This window comes from Mercenaria mercenaria, chromosome 11, assembly GCF_021730395.1.
Source record: "Mercenaria mercenaria strain notata chromosome 11, MADL_Memer_1, whole genome shotgun sequence".
In the NCBI taxonomy this organism is placed as follows: domain Eukaryota; kingdom Metazoa; phylum Mollusca; class Bivalvia; order Venerida; family Veneridae; genus Mercenaria; species Mercenaria mercenaria.
The window spans coordinates 42,130,396-42,151,187 of NC_069371.1; the positions used below are offsets into that span (position 1 = coordinate 42,130,396).

The window sequence follows — 20,792 nt, forward strand, 5'->3', positions numbered from 1 at the left end:
GCTGCTGCTCAGTTCACTTCAGATCTGATCTGAGTGAAATCCTCGTTTAGCAAATCTTTATTCAGCGCTTTGCGACCGTTTTGTCCATCAGTTTTTTTTTATTCCTGTTTATTTTAAGCTTTTCGTAGGCCTATGGTCAATAGCAGCAGATCTTTTACAGGTTTCACCACATTATTTGTGCTGCTATATGTTCATGTGCTATAACCTTGTCTCTTATATTACAGCTTTCTTACTATATTTTATTTGTTTATCTTTGTTCTTGATAGTCGGTTCAAAAGCGCTTGCCGCTTATGTATGTTTTTCTGTCTTGCCGACTATAAATAAAACTTATCTTATCTTATCTTAGGTCATGCATATTATGAAAGTAGTCCTGCAGCATACATTACAAAAGGTACAATACGGAAACACTTTTCTGCATGTTCATATCTAATTGTGAAATACAAGCCGATTTGTTTTACAGAATTTATATAGGTATATAATTTCTCGTTGTTCTAGTGTTCTCAGTGTATAAGTTGTATGAACGTCTTCAAAGATTTCCAAAACGGTCTGCTTGACCCCTTTTTAGGACTGCCGGGGCAGAAAATATAAAATTATATAAACATCTTCTCCTTTGATCCTAACAGGATTACACAAAACTTGGTCTGTACCATTCTTGTATGGACATCTCTCAATTTTGTTTGTATCGTTTGCCTTCATCTAGGAGCCGTCCAAGCTAAAATAGAAGACACTTTAACGACTTTTCAGCAACTTTTCTATAGCTTAACCCCTTTAACTACACCTAAAAATAGGAAAATACCGTTTAAATGACTTCCAATTATATCATCTTCACAATACCAGGGCTCAGTTGTTCGAAACTTTCTCTGGCGATTAGTCTTACGATATTCTTTTAACGTTATGTTTCGACATTTCAGAAGCCTTAAAAACAAATGAATGGGTTAAGAATAATCAACACTAAAAGCATCTAAACAATAAAATCAAAACGCCATAGATTACTAGTGTTTCCGACCAAGAAAAGTATTTTGAATCAAAATTTAACCGGCCGTTAGTTTAACAGCCGGTTAAGTTTCGAACAACTTAGCCCATGGGAGTAACTTAGTTAAATATAGTTTATAAGTTTAATTTGTAGTTATATCCTCTCAAATTTAATGTCTTTAATACAGATATGGTTTATAACTGGGTTAAAGCAATAGGGTTGTAAAACAAAATTAAACACGAGAACAAAAATGCACTGTTGAATCTTTCTGAAATGTCTTTAAATTCACTATATGGAATCTTTCTTAAACGTTTATTTTGAACAAACAGCACATGTTAGTTCCCGTCCGTTCACGTAAGGTGGACATCGCAATGACCCACAGCGTGCCTCAACAAAATAGAACAACTTTCCATTGGCATTAGATGGTCCTCCGCCAATAAATCCCGGCTCGCCGTCTAAACAAACAAATTCGGTTGTTGCCTGATCGTTTTCATGTCCACTGGTGAGATACCCGCTATATTCCAATGTCCATCCGTCATTACAGATGTTTCGACCCGGTAACGTTATAACACTTGGTCGGTTTGTCCTACAGACACAGCATGGCACATCTTTGGCGAGCAAGGTCTTTCCAAAGAACTTATCCATATGTCTTTCTTTGAGTTCATACTCTGCTCCATAGACGGTTCCAGATACCTGCTCTGAATCTTCATAAACACCCCACACTGGTTCCTCGGGTAAACATAAATAATTGCTTGCGGCACCTCTTTTATCATAATGTCCACCACCTGCATATCCCTTGTACACCATTTCTGTTCCATTTCCGGGACATTCTGTTCTTCCCCAGCGGACGTATGTGTTTCCTGCCCCACTGTACGACTTTGTCGCGTCTTTCTCTTTTATCCTTTTTTTTACACGGTCTACTATTGCTCGAGTATGAAGGCTCTCCTCTGTAATATACAATACAATTCTGAAGAAATTCTGGAGACACGAGACATGATTTTGTTTTGACAACGCAGCATTATAATAGTAATAAGCATGTTTCATACGTATATATTGACGGATGTTTTATGTATTTGGTCTAATAGTTTTCTAAAACAGACTTTCATTTCAATCAACTAGTAAATTAAAAGATGAGAAATTCTGCAGCAATGAAACAAGTCCGACGTCTGATGTCTGTGCGACTGTAAAGGGGATTCAGAAAGTTCTTGGTAGACTCATGTTATTTGTGGGGGTCTCCGTAGCTGAGTGGTTAAGGTCGCTGACTTTGAATCACATGCCCCTCACCATGTAAGGAAGACATCAAGCAGGCTTACGGAAAGTGCCCGCTTGTGATGAAATAATGCATGGAGGAGCACCTAGGGTATTCATCCATCATTAAAGCTGGAATCTACATGTGACATATAATATTGGGTCGGTGCGACGTTAAACCCAACAAAACAATCAAAACATATTATGTGTTGCACACTTATTACATAGACATGATGAATACCAAACATGGCTATGATACGGATTTACGTAGAAAATTCAGGTTCTTCTAACCTTAAAGTAATAATGTATGATGCCTTAATTACGGAGTATATAATATACATCATAAGATGGAAAGGAATTTGAGGATTGTCGACATGATTTTACTCAAACATGTAAATGATCCCGTGATATGTTCAGCATATTTGTAAAAAAAACTATCTAAACTTCAAAAATAAACATTCAATGATAATTTGGATCAAGTGAAAATACATGTTCAATGCAAATGAAGAAACAAAAGTAATCAAAATTACGGCTTTGGTTTTATCATATCTGTCTAGAGCAATATTCACGCGATGGTTATCTGACTCAAACTAGAAACAGTGAAGCCATTATTTATATCGTATTATAATAACAATTAAAAAATATGATTTTTAAAATTTTTGAATTTCACATGGAGGCGCTTTTGAAATCAAAGAGTCGTTTTTACAAAATCGTCCGTTTAGTTTACAAACTTTTCGGAAATTGGCATTTTTATGCCTTTTGTTGAAGTCCTACTGTCTTGTTTAATATAAAAGCAAGATATTGATTTAAACTGTTGATATAAAATAAACTTGATATGTTTCATGTAGATCTATTAATGTTAACATAGGAACTCAAAGTATAGCAAGCATTTTGTACATAGGAATGTAATACACTTTTTAGACTTTTAGAAAAGTTATATAACTAACGTATGCATTGTTGTGCAAAGGAGAACGAAATTACGAGAAACCCATGTTTTGCAATTGGTGATCCGGCAGCAAGTACAGAAATAATTCTTATATCATATTCAGTAACACATAATATATGTGAGTAAATCTTGGTAATTGTGACGGGCTTTGAAAGCATGGTGCAGAAATGAAATACGAGCCTTGACCAAAATAGTCCACATGACCAAGTGATCTTTGTTTGAAAAGATAAAAATACTGGAAACAAATTTTAAAACATGTCACGAATTTCCAAAAAAAAAAAAAAAAAGGAAAAAATTGAAAAAATAAAGTGTTATAACTGAACTCATTTAACTAAATTCTTGTTGTAGATAAATGTACAGATAGGACATGTCATCAAAATTTTATTCGTGCGTGTTTTTAAAAATCTCTATATTTGATCCCTATCAGCAATATTCTAACTGCTATATTCATTTTGAAACAATATTTACAAATTCAGAATATAAAGTGACTTTTACCTTTCAATATATTTGTTAGTTTAATCACTTCCTCAGTGAATTCCTTTATTTTGTTATGTTCGATTTCCAACATTACCATTTTATGTAACATTTTATATTCGTAGTCGGATCTAGATGTACATACTGGTTCCTCCATTTGTTTGACCATTGCAATTACACGTCGGTTAAATGATATGAATAAATATAGTACTGTACACGGTATTATATTAAATGTAGCCACCATGTTTTTCTTGTCTGTACGATCTAACTTTAACACAGCAGATGCCGATCGTTAGAAATGCACTGAAGTTAACAAGCTACAGCTAACGCCAACGCTTCACATTACTGTTGGCGGCTTGGTGTAAGATGATAAGTTGCTGGCCGGCTCTGAAATTCCCTTCAACATTTCACACTTTAGAACAGTACAGAGTTTTCCCATGAACTATTTACAACAGCGGAGGTAGAGAGCTTTGTTGTCATGGGAAATTCGTGAAAAATACAATACATTGTGTTCAACGTTACTTGATTTCATATATCTTACTTTATATCAATTTTATATTAATAGTTAGACATTAAGACAGTGGACGCGTAACGACACTCGGCGACTTCCATGTGATTACGTATTCTCGTTAGGAAATTCGGCATACTTCGGACGAAAACGTTGTTCAACGCGAACATGAATTTCCGTTAATACTAGAGAATACCGAAATCACTTACAGAGCTCACGTAATTTGCCGATTGTCTTTACGTGGCCACTGCCTTAACCCTTACCTTGCTAAACTTTTTTAATGAATTTGTTCATCTTCCAATTTGGACAGTACCATTAACTGTTAAAAGGGGTGCGTACATGTACCAAAAGGATACTTGTTAAATAGCGAACAGTGCAGATCATGATCAGACTGCACGGATGTGCGGCTGATCATGTTTAACACTGGTCGCATAGGCAGAATTAATCGTGTCCAGCATGGTACTTGGAATGACTAGCATTTGTAATTCAGTTTTTAAATCAACAGTTACACCCTGTCACCGTCACCTCATCAAAAGCGCGTCAGGCGCGTATCCAGGTATACGCACGTACGCCGATGCGCACATTTCATCTGTAAAAGTAAAAAAAAAATCTAAATATGCAATAAAAACAGAAGGCTAGTGGTGGTGGTGGTACTTTCTAATTAGCATATTTGCCCGATGTAATCATATCCGATAACGAACAGTCACGCTTTCTTTGCTTGAAGTTACTAGTTTGTATCCCTTGATGTTGTCTCCCTTGATGTTGTATCGCTGTACTGTATTGGTATCCGAGTGATGTTTACGAAGCGGTATTTTTCAAAATGTCAACCTCATCGAATCCATCAGACGGTGACATATTGACGATACATTAGAAGACAGCCAAAAGCATGAATTGCTGACCTCGACATGGGACAATGTTCATAAATAAACGTTCACTTCCAGATTAGTATCTATCTAGGAATAGACAGATACCTCATAGGCGTAGCAAGGATTTTCTGGATTTGGATGCGGGAGGGGGTTCCCTGTCATGCAGAGGTGTGAGTATGGGAGCCTCCGCAATAATTTTTTAAAGGCTTGAATGTATTTCGTGCAATCTGACGTATATCTGAGAACTTGTCGAATTAGGACTTGTTCTCGGTTTGTCAAAGAAACCAACAGAATCATGTCAATTACAAATTTCAAATATTTTTCAGATGCGATTATATTGTCTGATAAACGGGAACGATTGACATAAACTTACACCAGTTGTGAATATAGCATTACTGGATTGTCTGGTGAATATGTACTACATTTCCTGCCTTCTATTTATGTATTTCTTGACACACAACATTTTGTTCGAATATTAAATGAACTACGTGAAGTAAATACTTTAATAATGTTTATTTGAGAAAAAAAAAGATTTTTACGTTACAGTAATTAGATTTAAAGTCCTAACGTACAAAGAATAATAAATTTCTAATCTTCAGGAATTTGAGATGAATTTAATGCCTACCAATTTACCACACCTTAAGTTTATAGCATTAGTTATCAATACAAACATTTTATCCCACATTTTACTTTATCACTGTCGGCTACCGAAGTAAAACAAATTATTTTCCATCACTTAAACTTGATAAAAACTGCTACATTTGCTAAGTTACATAAACTGAGTATTATGTTAAAAGTTAAGAAATTGTATGTAAACGTTAACATAATTATTCTTTGGAGTTTGAATGTATTTCTAATTAAATTAATCAACCACTTTAGGAGATTGATTTGACTTAAGCTCTTTGTACCTAATTTCATAATTTCTACTGTTCCATAAAAACTGTCACAGCATCACGTTACGAACATCATTGGTGATGGTAAAGATTTTCGACTATAGTTAAACATAATATTTCCTTATTCTGATAACATGGATTTCATATTAATCTGTTCTCTTCGTTATCTGATTTCAAGCAAAATCGCATAATTTCAAAGACTGGTGCTTGCATTGTCATTAATTTCAAATTAATAATTCTTTGAACATTTCTTGTAAAGTAGGAAGCCTTGGTAAAACAATTAATGCATAATTTTGAAATTCGTAATAGTTTTAGCATTTTCGGAGAATGAAAGGTGATATCGCTGAAATATTACTTGCATCTGGCACCTTAAGGTAGGTCGATACCTTATTCGTCAAGTATGGCATTCCCTCCGATTTTGATGAAACTTGGTCCAACTGTAGCACTATGGTTCTAAACTATTTTTCCGTCGTCTTGGCAACAATGCATTATCAGTGATGACGTCACGAACGTCACAACTAAGGGCGCCAAAATGTCGAAATTCTGCCGTTTTGAGTCCTCTAAAATGCCTAATTATGATTTAAAATCAGCGAAACTGTACAGTTTTACACTTTATTTAATTTATATTAGGACTAGCGTGTGTGGAAGTGGTATCGCACCATATTACAACGAACATTTATCATTTGATAAAGCAAACCATGTTCCTTCTGATATAAAATTTTGACAAAAAAATTGGCAAATATACGCGAAAATTACATCTTTTAAAATCTACAGGCCCATTAAAAGTCAAAATTTCGGCACAAGTGATCAATTTGCAAATGAAATGTCAAATAAAAAAGGGAACTTTACGTTTTCAGTTTTTCGCAATACTTTGTTGAAGACAAACTGTCCTTCCGATTTTTGGACGTACAACTCAACGTTTTGACGTTAGATGACATGTACGTAAAGCGCGCCATAGCAATTTGATATCTATACATGTGTTCGTTCTTCGAGGAGATCACATAATAAGCAAATATAACTAAGGGTAATTAATTGTAAACTTTGATATCATATCGTGCATAGTTGATAAAAGTATGTGAATGTTATAAGGACAGCTCCAGATTTAATTGTATGGGAGGGTCGGAAGGCACTTTTTGAAAAAAAAAAAGAAGAAAAAAACACCACCCATACTTTTTTATTATCCTCCAACCCCACTTCCCATGATTTATGATTTTCCTCCACCCCCACTACCTATAATGATGAATTTTCTACTAACTCCCACCACCTACAATTACTAAATGTACAAAAATCGAAACATGCAAAAAGAGTCTTTGGAATTTACCGTTTTTCCTTTCTACATCTCAAAACGTCTAAGAGTCATCAAACTGCTTCATTCCGCTTTGAAAATTTGCCGTTAGAATGGAAAAATGTCTAAACCCTAGGCCACCCATCTGATTTATTATAAGTTCACCCGTAAAGCATGTTCGTTTACAGCTTCCAACCCAGCACTTCAAGAAGTGAGTCACCAGAACAAGTGAAACAATTGCCATTACATACCTGTTAGTGTTTAAACGTTAACATCCTTTCTTATTTTTGAAACCATGAATATAATATTAAATACTCGAATAAAAAAAAATCATAAGAGCCTGTGAATGTCATCAGTCATCCGTTCATCAAATAATAGAGTCAGTGGCGCAGTGGTTAGCAGGTTGGACTATAACGCCAGCGGTCCGGGTTCGATTCCCGGTTGCGGCTGATATCCTGACTAGTTTTCAGTGCTGGGTGATATGCTTAAATTGGTACTGTTTCCAGCAGTATCGGCCTAGACTGGATGCTGGGGAGGTAAATATGACACCTGCCGTGGGCTCGGCTGGAAATAATCCCCATCCCAGGTGGGGACTTTCGTCGACTACCCACGTTAAATAAGGAACTTTAGCTTCAACTTCTTTTAATGATTTCACGCAGTATATGTTTTAGTAAACTTCTTTTAAACGCATTGACCTCTAGATTTTAGGACAACAAAAAAGAAAAAACATAGATATCAAAAATTATTGCTATGTTTCTTAAGGTTTTAAAACTACTCTCTTGATTTGGTAGTTTAAGACAGATTAGAAACAAAAAATCGTGTTCTAATGGTCAAAACATGACTAAACTTTAAGCGAAAATCTGGAGGCCAGTGCCTTTAAATGGCTAAACGTGAAAGAATCTTGTCATTTTTGTCTACATACTGTTTAACCTATAATGGAAATAATGTAAGACTGGTTATTTTTAGGAAAAGATGTGAAATATTTCGCATGTCACATTTTTGTTTTACTTTGAAGCGTAATATAGGTTTTTAAAAAGTTTTCTTTTTACGATGGTGTCTTTGTCATTAATACTTCTAACTGCAAAAATGCACTTATTTATGATAGGTCTGTCTATTATTTACATTAATCTGGGTGGGGGAGGGGGGCAAAATATGACTGGAAACTAACAGAAGATAAGTTCATATTGCAAATCAGATAAACATGCAGGTATTTTAAAGAAACTGATGTTCGCGATTTTTTACAGTTTAACTTTTCAGTGATGCATAAGCGATTTAACTGAAAAATATAGTTCAAATACATGTTAAGCCACGTATTAGAAGAGAAAATATTGCGTAACTCTGTATTAGATATAATTGTATGCAACATTAGTGACTTCACATAATTGTAGACGAGAATGACTGCTGGGAATATTATACTGTTGGTTTTCTTAGAGATTTACACATTTTGCTGTGGAAAAAAGATTTCCGAATCGGCTAGTGCTTCACAATTATATCAAAATACCTGAGGCAGATATGTCCTTAATATGGATGATGACGATATAACAATTCCGTCGGCATTGGATAATGAAATCGGTAGCATTGATTTATCAACATATGATTTTGTGTGGAATTGCACGATGAATCTGTACGCCTGTTTTAAATAGTCGTGCAGCATGTAAAATTCGACTAATATTAGGGAAAAGTGATTTACATGCAAAAAAAAAAACAACTTAATTCACGCATGTTTTCGTTTCGGCCTGCCTCGGTGTCATTTAGCTACATTCTATTTCTTTTTCTCCGGTTCAGTTTTTGGTGCGTATGCGAAACAGCCATTACTAAGATACTCATACGCGCAACGTGCCAGACAGAATACACGTGCGAATGAAGGGCGGGATTAAGGACGCTGACTGCAAGTTCAGCGGGAACGAGACAAAAAAAAAAATATTAAATGAACATAAATAAAAGGAAAGCTCATATTTGTTAGATCGGTGATGTCAAAATTACGTTCCGTGTATCGCGGTCAGTTAAGTAGTGACTTGTAGTTAAAAAGGAAGGAAAATGTCCTTGCGTGAAACCCAGATAGCTCGTAGTGCGTCAATATTAGAAAGACTGAGGCATATTAATTTATCAAAGTTGTTGGCTCATGAATACAGTTGAAATGGACCAAAGATATAACGCGCAACGATGCAAACAATAAGCAACGTCGATAAAACGTTGCGTTTTACGTCCAAAAATCGGAAGGACAGTTTGTCTTTAACACAATATTGTGAAAAACTGAAAACGTAAAGTTCCCTTTTTTATTTGACATTTCATTTTCAAATTGATCGCTTGTGCTGAAAATCAGACTTTTAATGGGCTTGTAGTTTTTTAAAGATGTCATTTTTGCGTATATTTGCCGATTTTTGGTCAAAATTTTATATCAGAAGGAAATGGGTTGCTCAATAAAATTATAAATGTCCGTCGTAATGTGGTGCGATACCACTTAAAAACACACTAGTCCATGTGTGAATTAGATAAAGTATGATATTGTGAAGTTTCGCTTATTTTAAATCTTGATTAGATATTTTATAAGACCTATTACGGCGGATTTTGGGCATTTTGGCGCCCTACGTTGCGACGTTCGTGACGTCATCACATATTATTTATTGTTGCCAAGACGACTGAAAAACAAAAAAAGGAACTATAGCGGTATAGTTGGACCAAGTTTCATCAAAATCGGAAGGAATGTCATATTTGATGAATAAGGTTTCGACCCACCTTAACAGTATTTGTTTCACTGTTATGCGTACGTTAATCATTCTTTTCATTATAATTCACTATTAGATATGATAAGTGAAAGATAAAAGATACCGGGATACTTTCACGTAGCCGTACCTTAAATGAAGCGTGTAACAAGAACTTTCTAGCCAGCAGTAATTTGCGTTGCAGTTCTTACCTATTGTATGATCTGCCTTTTCTGTAACAAGGTGTTTCCTTCATTTGTGTTTAAAAATAAGAATTTTTAAAACTTTCAAAATATAGATTAATTTTGAATTTATCATCAAAAACGATTGGAGTCGCTTACTTTTTAATGTAAATTTCGGCAATTTTGGACACCAAAAATGTTAAAATTTAATATTTTGCTTTATTTTATGACGGATTGTTATACATATATTTTGTAATAGCTAGTATGAACGGAATTGTTTTGTGCGCAAAGTTTGTAATATTTCGATATTTCAATTTTACCCGATTTTCACAATGGGAAAATTACATTAATTTTGTTTTTGCCGTTAAATTGACATTCTTTTAAATAATTATTAAATCATACCACTGTTTGTTTGTTATTTTGTTGGGTTAAACGGAACATCGGGACATTTGGCCACTTTCCAGCTTTTGATGGTGGTTGAAGACCTCGAATGACCCTCCGTGCATTATTTCATCACGGGCTTGCACCTTGGTAGAACTACCGACCTTCTGTAAGACCAGCTGGAGGGTTTCCTCACATGAAGCTACAACGTCAGCAACCTTAACCGCTTTGCAACGAAGCAGCCCTTGGGGTATATAGTTCATATCTTGATCTTGCAAAATAAAGTCACAATTAGTGAAAAAAATCACAGTGATGGATTATGTGGATGAAACAGTAAGTTCATTGAAATCCTGCATTTTCGTCGCTTGGAACTTAATGTGTTATTGAAGTGAGATCGTACAAAAAGAAAAACATGGTGGCTACGTTTAATATGTTACCCTGGACAGTACTGTATTTAGTCATTTCTTTAAATCGACATATACTTGCAATGGGCAAACAAATGGAAGAACCAATATGTACATCTAGATTCGACTACGAATATAAAATGTTACATAAAATTGTCATGTTGGAAACGGAACAAAACAAAATGAAGGAATTAATGGAGGACACAAATAATATACAGGACAAACTGAAAGGTAAAAGTCATTTTAAATTCTGAATTTACAAATATTGCTTCTTTTGGAATTGTTTAAACTATCGTATGCAGAATGTGACAAATACATTTTAAGAAAACTATTCAGATCAAAGCATTGGCTATGATTTCCCCTTATTGACTTAGATTTTAATAATCTTTCATTAGTGGAATATCCTGCGCGGGGTTACTGTTTTCGCGTTGACGAGGCTCTGCAGAGTTACCACCAAAAGAGCTATCCGGGAGCAAGATACATATTATTTTATTTTTTATTGCTACCGTATAATATAAATACCCTTTGTAGCACTCGCTCTTATAGTCATGATAGTAGTGTATTCAGATAAAGCGAGGGAAATTAATGTCCGTAAACAGTACAAGGTTTCAAACAACAATAAAATTCCGGTTAAGCCTATCATTTGTTGTGTAACGCTTTGTTTTATTATAACATTTATTGAACCAAGAAACACACTCTAAGGAATAAAGAGCAATAACTAAGTATTTGAATTTCATTCAATTTAACATAAGAAACATATATTCAATGCATGCATCGCTAGTTGTCGTTTACAGCACGAGAGTCAGTCATCTAGCATTTGGGGTTCCAGACGTATAAAACACTTCATAAAATTTGAAAATGTTGACAGAATTCTAGAGAGTTTACCCTTTAATAAAGTCATTAAACATCTAGGCTAATACAGTAGCTGTTTCAAAAGTTTTGTTTATTGGTAGAAATATTATTCACAGTATAATCACACTAGTAGTAGCATTTTAAAAACGTTTTAGTAAACGTCATGTCAAACATAAAAAACTCATTCATTATAAATAAATGCATATACTATCAACGTGAAACATCGCGTCTATGCTGATTTCTTCAGAACTGTATTGTATATTACAGAAGATAGTCTTCGAAGGCATGCAACAGTAGAGCGAGTTGAAAACAGACTGAAGCAGATAGAAGTAGAAAGGTCGTTTGATGGAATAGGAAATACGTATATCCGCTGGGGAAGAACAGAATGCCCTAAGAATGGAACAGAAATGGTGTACAAGGGGTATGCCGCAGGTGGACATTATAGCAAGAAAGGTGCCGCAAGCAATTATTTGTGTTTTCCCGAGGAACCAGTATGGGGTATTTATGAAGATTCAGAGCAGGTGGCTGGAACTGTCTATGGAGCAGAGTATGAACTCCATGGTAGAAATATGGATAAGTTCTTTGGCAGGACTATGCTTAACCACGACGTGCCATGCAGTGTGTGTAGGACAAAGAGGCCAAGTGTTCTGTTTGTACCAGGTCGAAACATCTGTTTTGACGGTTGGACGTTGGAATATAGCGGGTATCTGACCAGCGGACACGACTCTCATCATGCATCCACCAGATATGTTTGCCTTGATGTCAACCCAGAGATTATAGCTGGAGGAGTATCTGATGCCGATGGAAAGCTTTTCTATTTTGTTGAGGCTCGTTGTGGATCATTGAAATGTCCACCTTACGTGAACGGACGAGAGCTTACGTGTGCTGTGTGCTCCAAATAACAAAACTGTATTGATGTGCGTTTTCGAAACGAACTGATCTGAAAATAAGACGTAAATGGCAACAAAATGTCATTCGGGAGACATTTCTTTTCTACTATAATGTGACTTTTACGAGGATAAATTTGCAAAGTGAACATATTTATACAAAGGTTTGGCTGCTCAACGAAAACATTGGTTGAAGTAAAAGATTGCACCTCGGTCAGCAACATTTGCTCTATCATATTTCTTCTATTTCGTGTAGAATGCGTTTTTAAAGAAAAAGCACCCATACATGTTACTGTTGGTACAATATGACTGTATAGGAAGCATCAAGCCCTTTTTCCATCTACACAGGATCCATCTAGTCTAATATTTTCATTTCAAAGAACGTTAGCAGTGTGGATGCCTATCTTAATTAAGTTTGTACAATCCGAAATCTGATCAAACTTTACGTTTCGTACATATTGCCTTCTATATGATAAAAAATATTACTAACTGTTTGATCTGCTTGATTCGTAACAGGGATCATTTTTGCTGCTTCATTTTGCACGATCAAACTATACATAATATTCGAAGGTATCCGAGTAGGGTAGTAGGATGGCCTTTTATAATGTCGAATGTATGGTCAAAAATATAATTTCCAATTTCAAGATTATAATTTCGAAAAGTTGTTTATTTCAGAATGTTGCTTTTTATGAAATATCCGTTCAGAAATAAAGTCAAAATTACATTTTACTGACTGCAAAGTGATTGTCTGTGAAATATATATCAACATGAGTGATTTAAAATAATCATAAGAAATGTTAATGAAATAATTGTAAAAGTATAAGAATATATTTACCAGGGCAACACTACGCACAACAGACCCACTGTAACTTCTGTAGTGTTTTTTCTGTATGAAGTACTTAAAGAACCAAATCAGTAATCCGAACACATGCATGATACGGGATTACATTTCAGCTTAGTACAATACGGAGTTTGTTTTATACGGAGTTTGTTTCCATTCAGTTGGTATATACTTGTGAAATACAAACCGTACATTTTTACAGAATTTTATATGTATCTGATAATCTGCTTGATCAGAATGTGATAAATATAGATGTGTGTATAAGGAGGGAATAGAGGATAAATTATACAAAAAATATAAAGGTACAGATATCTCCTTGACAAAAGCGATACTGCCTTGGAACTTTCAACAGGGAAGTTAAACTGTTTGTTTGTCTGTCAACTGCACACTTTCTCTACATTTAACTTGTAAGATGAGATAGATAAAATATTTACCCGCTGGCATGGTGAATTTTATTACAACGCAAATCAAAAATGAAGTTGGTAGCAGCAGTAGGAGCAAAAACATGAAATGGGCAGTAGCAGTAACAGCAACAGTAGTAGCAGTAGTAAAACATGAAATGGGCAGTAGCAGTAGCAGCAGTAGCAGTATCAAAAACGTGACATTGGCAGTAGCAGTTACAGCAGTAGCAGTAGCAAAAACATGAAATGGACAGTAGCAATAGCAGCAATAACTGTAGTAAAAACATGAAAATGGCAGTAGCAGTAGTAGCAAAAACATGAAATGGACAGTAACAATAGTGGCAAAAGCAGTAGCAAAAGCATGAAATTTGCAGACGAAGTAGCAGTAGGAAAAAACGTGAAATTGGCAGTAGCAGTGGCAGTAGTAGCAGAAACGTAAAATTGGTAGTAGCAGCAGCGACTGTGGCTATAAACAGATCTTGCCTGATATATATTACAGACTCTGGTATATACCGGATTTAAGCGATTGGAATGACGAGTAACTTTAAGGTATATATTTTGTAACTATGGTAATCCTAACATTGAACTTTACTGCTATTGCAGTTTCACGTTTTTGCTACTTTTACTGCTACTGCCCATTACACAGTTTTGCTACTAGTACTGCCTGTTTCACTTTTTTTGCAACTGCTACTTCTACTGCAAATTTCATGTTTGCTATTGTCACTGTTGTTACCTTTACTACGAACTTTACGTATTTGCTGCTGCTACTTGCTACTACTGCTACCGCTTTTACGAATTTCACGTATTTCTTGCTACTGTTACTGCAAATGTTACATTTTCTGCTTACTGCTATTGCCTGTTTCACGTTTTTGCCACACTGCTGCTACTGATACTGCCAGTTTCATATTAATAAAGTTTGTACTACAGCTACTGCTGCTACAGCCCACTTCACATTTTCGCTACTGCAACTGACACTGTCCATTTCAAGTTTTTTCTACTGCTACTGCTGCTTCTGCTACTGCCCATTTCATGATTTTGATACTGCTATTGCTGCTATTGCTACTGCCCATTTCACGATTTGTGCTACCGCTACTGTCGCTACAGCTTCTGCCAATTTCATGTTTTGCTCACAAAACTAAATAGGAAGATTGATAATGACAAGCATATGACCCCTATTGACTTTTAGATCAGTAAGTCAAAGGTCAAGTAACAGTGACCCGGAACAGTTAAATTATTTCCGGACGATACCTAGAGAACGCTTTGACCTAAGATCAAGAAACTAAATAGGAGGTTGACCATCACCAGCAGATGACCCCTGTTGATTTTGAGGTCACGCGTGCAAAGGTCAAGGTCTCATTGTCCTAGAATAGTAGGACTTTTGTTTTGCCAAATGACTAGAGAATGCTTTGATCTAAGACCACATTTGATACGCAGGTCACTTATGGTTGGTAAATGACCCATAATTATTGATTTGAGGTCAGTACGTCAAACGTCCAGTGCACAGTGACCAAAATAATTTCTGTTCCTTGTGTAGTTACTGAATGCATCAAGGGGACATTTTGTGTTCTACGATCTCTTGTTGTAATTGTTGTCAATGCATATGCTCACCATATGTATGGAGAAGGAAGAACGTTTATAAATATATGTGTTTTGCACGAATAAATGGCAAATCACTGAATGCAAATTAGCTTAAATGTCGATGCAAAACATATGAAAACACAGACTGGAGTAAAACATTCACATCTGCACAATATTCTCGCAGATGACTGACAGATCTATTATAACGCACGCAAGGAAACAAAATAGTGTAAGTAGAATTTAATAATTTAGGAGTGGACGAGTATTAACATATAGAGTAAGTATGAATACAGATTGTCAGACTGACTGAAATCTGCTTACGTCATGTATAAAATATATCATGAAGCAATAAAAAAGCAAATGATTGGGAAAAAATCATATTCAATGTATTTGGTTGGTTTAGAGTTTAAAGCCTCAACTGAAGTATGTAAAATTATTTTTTAGAAAATCAGGTGCTTATTTTATTAAATTACAGATGTCAATTTAAACCCAAAGAGATGGTTAATCCCCAGTTATTTACGCTCAAACTATTATTAGAAGATGCAAATAAATGAACAGGTGAATGACCTATGATTAAAGTTAACATCAAACTAAATAATTTGACATAAGTATATCCACATTTAAAATGAATTACGTCATTCGTTAAATAACTATATTGTCCTAAACGTACCCTTTTAATTATCTGTTTTTTTTTTAAGAATACATGGCCTTTTTGAATTCATATATTAGCACCTTTACATAAATAGTCAATGAAAATTAAAAGAAACACTAGATTTCTATTGGAATTTGAAGTGATGTCGATACTAAGTTTGACTGGTTATTAAACTTGATATAATGTTTGATGATTTTTCTATATCTTGGAGTCAATTTCAATTTGGTATGTTATATGAAAAGTCAATGAAAAAAAAAAAAGAAACAATAGTCTTCTATTGGAAGTTTGACTTGTTATTAAACTTGATATAAAGTTTCATGGTTTTTCTATATCTTGGAGTCAATTTTACAGTTTTGGTATGTTTCTTTCATAAGAGACTGATTAGATTTCTCTTCTTTCCCAACGATCACCTGCACCTTTTCTGACGTTTAATGTTATTGACAAACCTTTTTCTACGATTCCTGTTTTCATCCCTTCATTCTTACGAATTTTAAATGCTTCTCTGGCCAGAACTGCCAAATACGAAACACTGTGTTTTATCTTGGGGCCAAACGCCGCTCTTCATGGAATTACACGCCTCAACACGTGTATTATTGAAGGTTCCATGATCATCGCTGTTTGAATACATCTGCGGATGTCTCTAAATTGCTTTTTGTACTTTTAGCATGTGTAAATGTTGAGTTCTACTCAACCCGGGGCTAGAGGGCGTGGACGGTAGCATGCATATCCACTACCGTCCATGAACAGGCTCAATCAAACCGAGTCTGCAACATTTTCGTTTTTGTCGTGTTGAGCGACCTGTGAAGTTTCCACTTTCCTCTATTTTATTATCACAGCAGCGTTGTTTGTGCCGTGTGGCGCCCGTAAAAAGTCTCCCCGTACATTCAATCAGGGCTGTTATATTTCGATCTTCTCAGATCGTTCAGCACGACTTTTATGTCGTGTTTTTGGTACTGTTTAGTTTCTCAACATGACCATTTCGGTCTGGGTGGTTACAATACTCCCGCTTTCATAGCCTTAGGTATTGTATAATCACCCCTTGGATATGGTGCCTGCTCTTTAATTTTGTCTTTTGACAGTTCCTGTGATACGCAGGCTCCATAACCTCAGATCCCCTTCCTAAATTCCAGTTTGTTTAGTTCTGCCCATTGTTTTCTCGTTTGGGGCAAACCCATTATTTTATCTGGGGACCAAACGCCGCTCTTCATGGAATTACACGCCTCAACACGTGTATCATTGAAGGTTCCATGTTCATCGCTGTTTGAATACATCTGGGATGGCTCTAAATTGCTTTTTGTACTTTTAGCATGTGTAAATGTTGAGTTCTGCTCAACCCGGGGCTAGAGGGCGTGGACAGTAGCATGCATTTCCACTACCGTCCATGAACAGGCTCAATCAAACCGAGCCTGCAACATTTTCGTTTTTGTCGTGTTGAGCGACCTGTGAAGTTTCCACTTTCCTCTATTTTATTTGATTTATAAAGAAATTCGCCATTTATTTTTAAAAAATACAATTTTCTTTTATACAGTTAGATGATAATACCAAATGTTTAGGTAAAATTATATCCAGTTTTACTCAATCTTCATGATGACTGTTTAAAAGTCGTAAATTTCATATGAAAGAAATAGTAATGCATTTCATTTTTACTTCAGTACATGTTAAAGTTACCTAAAGGCAAAGGCGTAGAAACAAAACTCCTGTTACCTTTCAGATTTAGGTTTTAAACTTCATTTTATGGACTTTTTATATGTTTCAACAATTGTTTTGCAATGTAACTGATAAAGCATAACAATTTGTATTATAGTACATAGTACATGTAAATGAACGCCTCAGGCTATTGCTTTGCTTCTTTCCTCTTTACTCGACATCCAAAGAGATATTTTCATTTTATAATTTGGAACATTAAGGCAACTACCTTACTTTTTGAGAGACAGACATCCATCCCTATAAATAATTTAGTACCTAAATCAGCGTGAAAGAATTAATTCAAGTATTATTCATTTAATTTACCGTTAGGTGAACATATGTCGTTTTCGTTTGACTGTTCATTACATTTGTCTGCGTTAGCTTGTTAACAAATTAATGTGCGAGTGGCAGCTCTATCGAAATTGTCCTACCAGACGACATAAATGCTATTTATTGTTATATATCGTAAGCGATTGTCTAAGTGCATCATCTGCACATTTATCAATTCTAGCGACGTTTTTATCTTTATATTTTCGATTAGTATTGATGATATTTCACAAGTTCCTGACTTTCTTATGATTGTTATCATTTTAATAACTTTTGTAAAAATATGCAAAATATATGTCAACGAAATCGGGTTTTAAATTTTCTATGTCATTAGTTTTTTTTCTGTGAACAATATTTCTCTTTTGAAATTAATGGATGGAAATCAAGACTTTAACCCACTCAGAGTGAGGAAAGAGCTCTAGATGAACGCCTTCTTTGATGTATCACATATGCGTGCAGAATAGGTTAAGTTTAACTTAGTGAGATCTTACTGACTTAATTACTAATTTATCATAGCAAGTCATTTTATTACAGTTGTCCACCCTATAGCAATAGCAACGTATTTCACATTGATCCATCGTTTTTATTTTATTTGAGCGCTGATCTAATATAACTTTTTAATGTATTATTTTTTCAGTTTGTTACGATATACGTTGAGCAATTAATGATGCTTTAAAGCGTAAGAATAGAATATAACTGATACGATTTGGTAATGTTTATTCTTTTTTATTTTTCTTGTTGGGTATACCGCCGCCCCGACACAATTATAGGTCATATGGCTGCGTTCCAGCTTAGATGATAGAGTAAGACCCCAGGTGCTCGTCCATGCATTATTTCGTCAGGAGCGGACTGCCGGGTAGCACCAACGACCTTCCGTATGCCTGCCGGATGGCTTCGTCATAAGGAGAATTCCAAGCCCCGAGTAAGTGAGGCTCGAACCAGCACCGGTGAGAGTTAGTTATGTTTACACACGCCAAATGTGTGTATAAAAAGGAATAGATGTTGCAGTTGTCGGTATTTTAAGAGATAAAACAATAAATTACAATCATCATAATTATGAGGAATTTATCTGTTAAAACAGAATTAGTTGTTGTTCTTGGCTCTGGCAAGTCTGGATAAACATTGGGCTATCATGGGTCAAACTTATTACCAACATCCGACAACCGGTTGCGATTCTCGTGATAACCTAAATGACGTTCAGGCTTTACGCGCCGTACATGGACTCAGTGTTGTTAATATTTCTAGTCTATTTGGAGTTTATTTCAATCTTCTTTTAAATCCATCTTTGAGGTCGTGACTGTTGTTGCATTTTTCTCCAACTGAATCTACTATTACCTTGCTTTGTTGCATTCTATAAATTCAAACATTGAAAAGTTCTTCTTGGATATTTTTACTGTTATATATTGTTTTTCATATCAACTTCTTTTCCATACATTTCATTCAGTTAATTTGTTTTCAACTAACGCCCTGAAAGTGCAACGCAATAAGGAAATAAATTGATTATAAGTTTTAACAAATATCTCGCCTCTTCATTAAGCTTGCTTTTACTTAATTAGGGTCTTGTCAGTTGAGATGTTTTCAATTGCCAATTCTTTTGGATGGCATCGACTTGATTTGTAACAACTGGTGTACAACAAGTTTGTTAATGATTGCACTTTAAGCCGAAACGTGATCGGCTTAATATAGTTTCTAATACTTTTACGTTGTCATAGAATGCCGAGAATATCAATTATCTCACAGAATACATCGCTGCGTGTCTCAGCTCCTTCGAATATAAAGAATTCGTAAATCTGGTTTTTAAAAGCTGATTAGATTAATTAAATAGATAACAAAGCTCAATTCCAAGACTAGTTTTGTTGAAAACATAAATGTGAAGTGCTTAAGATTCAGTAATGATCTACATTTTTTTTTTTCGTTTTCATAGAGGAAGAGATAATTCTATATTGAAATGAGAAGATATCATTTACAGGAAGTACTCGAGAAAAGTAAAAAAGGGCGAAATATACACCAGGAGAATAACACAGCCCATAGTGTATTCAGAACGGGGATCCCGTGCGATCGAAATAAAGATTAATGGCGACATATACCAAACTGTTAGACCATGTCTGAATGTCACAAAAAGACATGTCCCCAGTCAGAGTTCCGCGACTGGACCGATCTATGACGTCATCAAAATGGCGGCCAAATTTGAAAATATAACTTTGCGTAATTCATTATTTATTTATGTTACACAGCAAAACTTCAAATCATTATCTTTGGTTTTCCATCCTTGAATATTTGTTGTCAATGTAATAACAATATAGAAGTATATAAACAATTAGATAATGTGAAATAATAAAATATATATTACTCCACCCACTTTATTTCAACAGATTATTTTCTTGTTGAATAAATTTGTCTGGTATATGCTATACCATCAAAATATACGAATATCATCATATTCCAAAAGTGCTGTAGCTGTTTATTAGTGCTTTATGACTCTGCTACACATGAACACTGTACCAATTTGCTGGTCCACCATTCGTATTGCGTTGAACTCCACATTGACTTTAAACATTCGCACTTAATTAAGTGCAATGATTAGAATTCCTACCTTAATCAAGTGCAATGATTAGAATTCCTACGTTTCCTTCCCGATAGATATGTTTTAGTTTGATTGAACTCAACGTTAGGATTAATAGTTTCCATAGGACCTCAAAACTTTAT

General features: G+C 35.1%; 2 protein-coding genes across 2 annotated transcripts; one reads left to right on the top strand and one right to left on the bottom strand.

Annotated features, from left to right (window-relative positions):
- Positions 1-484: 484 nt before the first annotated feature.
- On the bottom strand, positions 485-3,810 carry LOC123530928 (uncharacterized). Its single transcript, XM_053518062.1, has 2 exons — positions 3,663-3,810; positions 485-1,920 (listed from the first exon to the last, which is right to left on the bottom strand). Exons 1-2 carry the CDS (start codon positions 3,808-3,810, stop codon positions 1,286-1,288), a joined length of 783 nt encoding a protein of 260 aa, XP_053374037.1. The 3' UTR covers positions 485-1,285.
- Positions 3,811-10,712: 6,902 nt separating this feature from the next.
- Positions 10,713-13,341, top strand: LOC123532603 (uncharacterized). The gene is made up of 2 exons (XM_045314068.2): positions 10,713-11,093; positions 11,982-13,341. Exons 1-2 carry the CDS (start codon positions 10,871-10,873, stop codon positions 12,614-12,616), a joined length of 858 nt encoding a protein of 285 aa, XP_045170003.2. The 5' UTR covers positions 10,713-10,870; the 3' UTR covers positions 12,617-13,341.
- Positions 13,342-20,792: the final 7,451 nt, after the last annotated feature.